Source organism: Condylura cristata, unplaced genomic scaffold (assembly GCF_000260355.1).
Source record: "Condylura cristata isolate star-nosed mole 26May11 unplaced genomic scaffold, ConCri1.0 scaffold00015, whole genome shotgun sequence".
Lineage (NCBI taxonomy): Eukaryota > Metazoa > Chordata > Mammalia > Eulipotyphla > Talpidae > Condylura > Condylura cristata.
The window spans coordinates 1,200,830-1,201,881 of NW_004567116.1; the positions used below are offsets into that span (position 1 = coordinate 1,200,830).

Consider the following 1,052-nt stretch of genomic DNA (forward strand, 5'->3'; position numbering starts at 1 on the left):
CTGTTTTATGTTAACCTCAACAATATTTTTAGATATGCATCGTTCCTGTTTTACTGAAAAATCAGTTAAGGTTTAGGAAGGTTAAATGACTTCCACAATAATTCACACAACTAGTGGACCAAAATGTAGTTCAAGTGACATCTGGCCATGCTCTTTACCTCTGTCTAGTACTAGGATCTAGAAAGTATTGTGTGATCCGAGGCAAAGGCAGCTCCCACATCCTGTATTCAGAGCTCCCACACTCAGTATGTTAGATGTCCACCGAAATACTGATTACTGCTTCACACTTACCTGCCTTGCTTCACGTGAACAGTGGGGATGAAGTCGGTGCTGGGTGACCTCATGAAATGCTTTGTGCAGTTTGGCCCTGAAGTCCTGTGTGTCAGCTGCCTAAAACAGGCCAGAGAAGGAACATGTGGATTCCCAGTACCGGCCAATAAGAGGGCAATTCAGACTGACTAGGTTACCAAGATGGTGTTCTCACTGCCCTGTGCAGTCCATAGGGCCACAGGAAATTCGTAAGAGAGGAGATGAGGCTGACCTAAAGGCAAACCATTCATGTCCCTAACACTGTCTCAGGCATTCCCTTAGTTCCTGTGCACACAGAGAAGAAAAGAGGTCTGGCTCCTATATGTCTTCCTGTTTGTACTGCCCAAGCGAGATCATTCAAACAAAATATTTGCTCAGCCTATAGGAGATAATTTCCCCAGAAATCCGTTTGTTTGTGCAGATGTCATATAAACTGTTCTTCCCTAAAACAAGCTTCAAGAGAGCAGAGGGTCCACTGAACAACTAAGGTTAATGTGAGAAGTTTTCCTCAGATGGAAAGAAGAGGAAAAGAGGAACAAAATAATGTTTATGTCGGGACTGACCCAGTCACAGATTGTTGGGGGCAGAACAGGCTGGGTCTTAAGGTGGGAGCAGCATTGGCGAGTGGAGATTCCTAGAAAATAGGGGGAAAGGGAGCCGGCACGAGGAAGTCAGGGGAATCAGAGTTGGGTGCAAGTCTTCCTGCTCTGGTCTCAGCAGAGGTTTATTTTATACATTTAAAG

At 45.0% G+C, this 1,052-nt stretch overlaps 1 protein-coding gene across 1 annotated transcript in view; it reads right to left on the bottom strand.

The window, feature by feature from the left end:
- LOC101634623 (chromosome unknown open reading frame, human C11orf80) overlaps positions 1 to 1,052 on the bottom strand; it is a 51,837-nt gene that overhangs the window by 8,066 nt on the left and 42,719 nt on the right. The window contains exon 13 of the mRNA XM_012725129.1: positions 292 to 390. Within this exon, the coding sequence (XP_012580583.1) occupies positions 292 to 390 (99 nt within the window). The remainder of the gene's footprint in view (positions 1 to 291; positions 391 to 1,052) is intronic.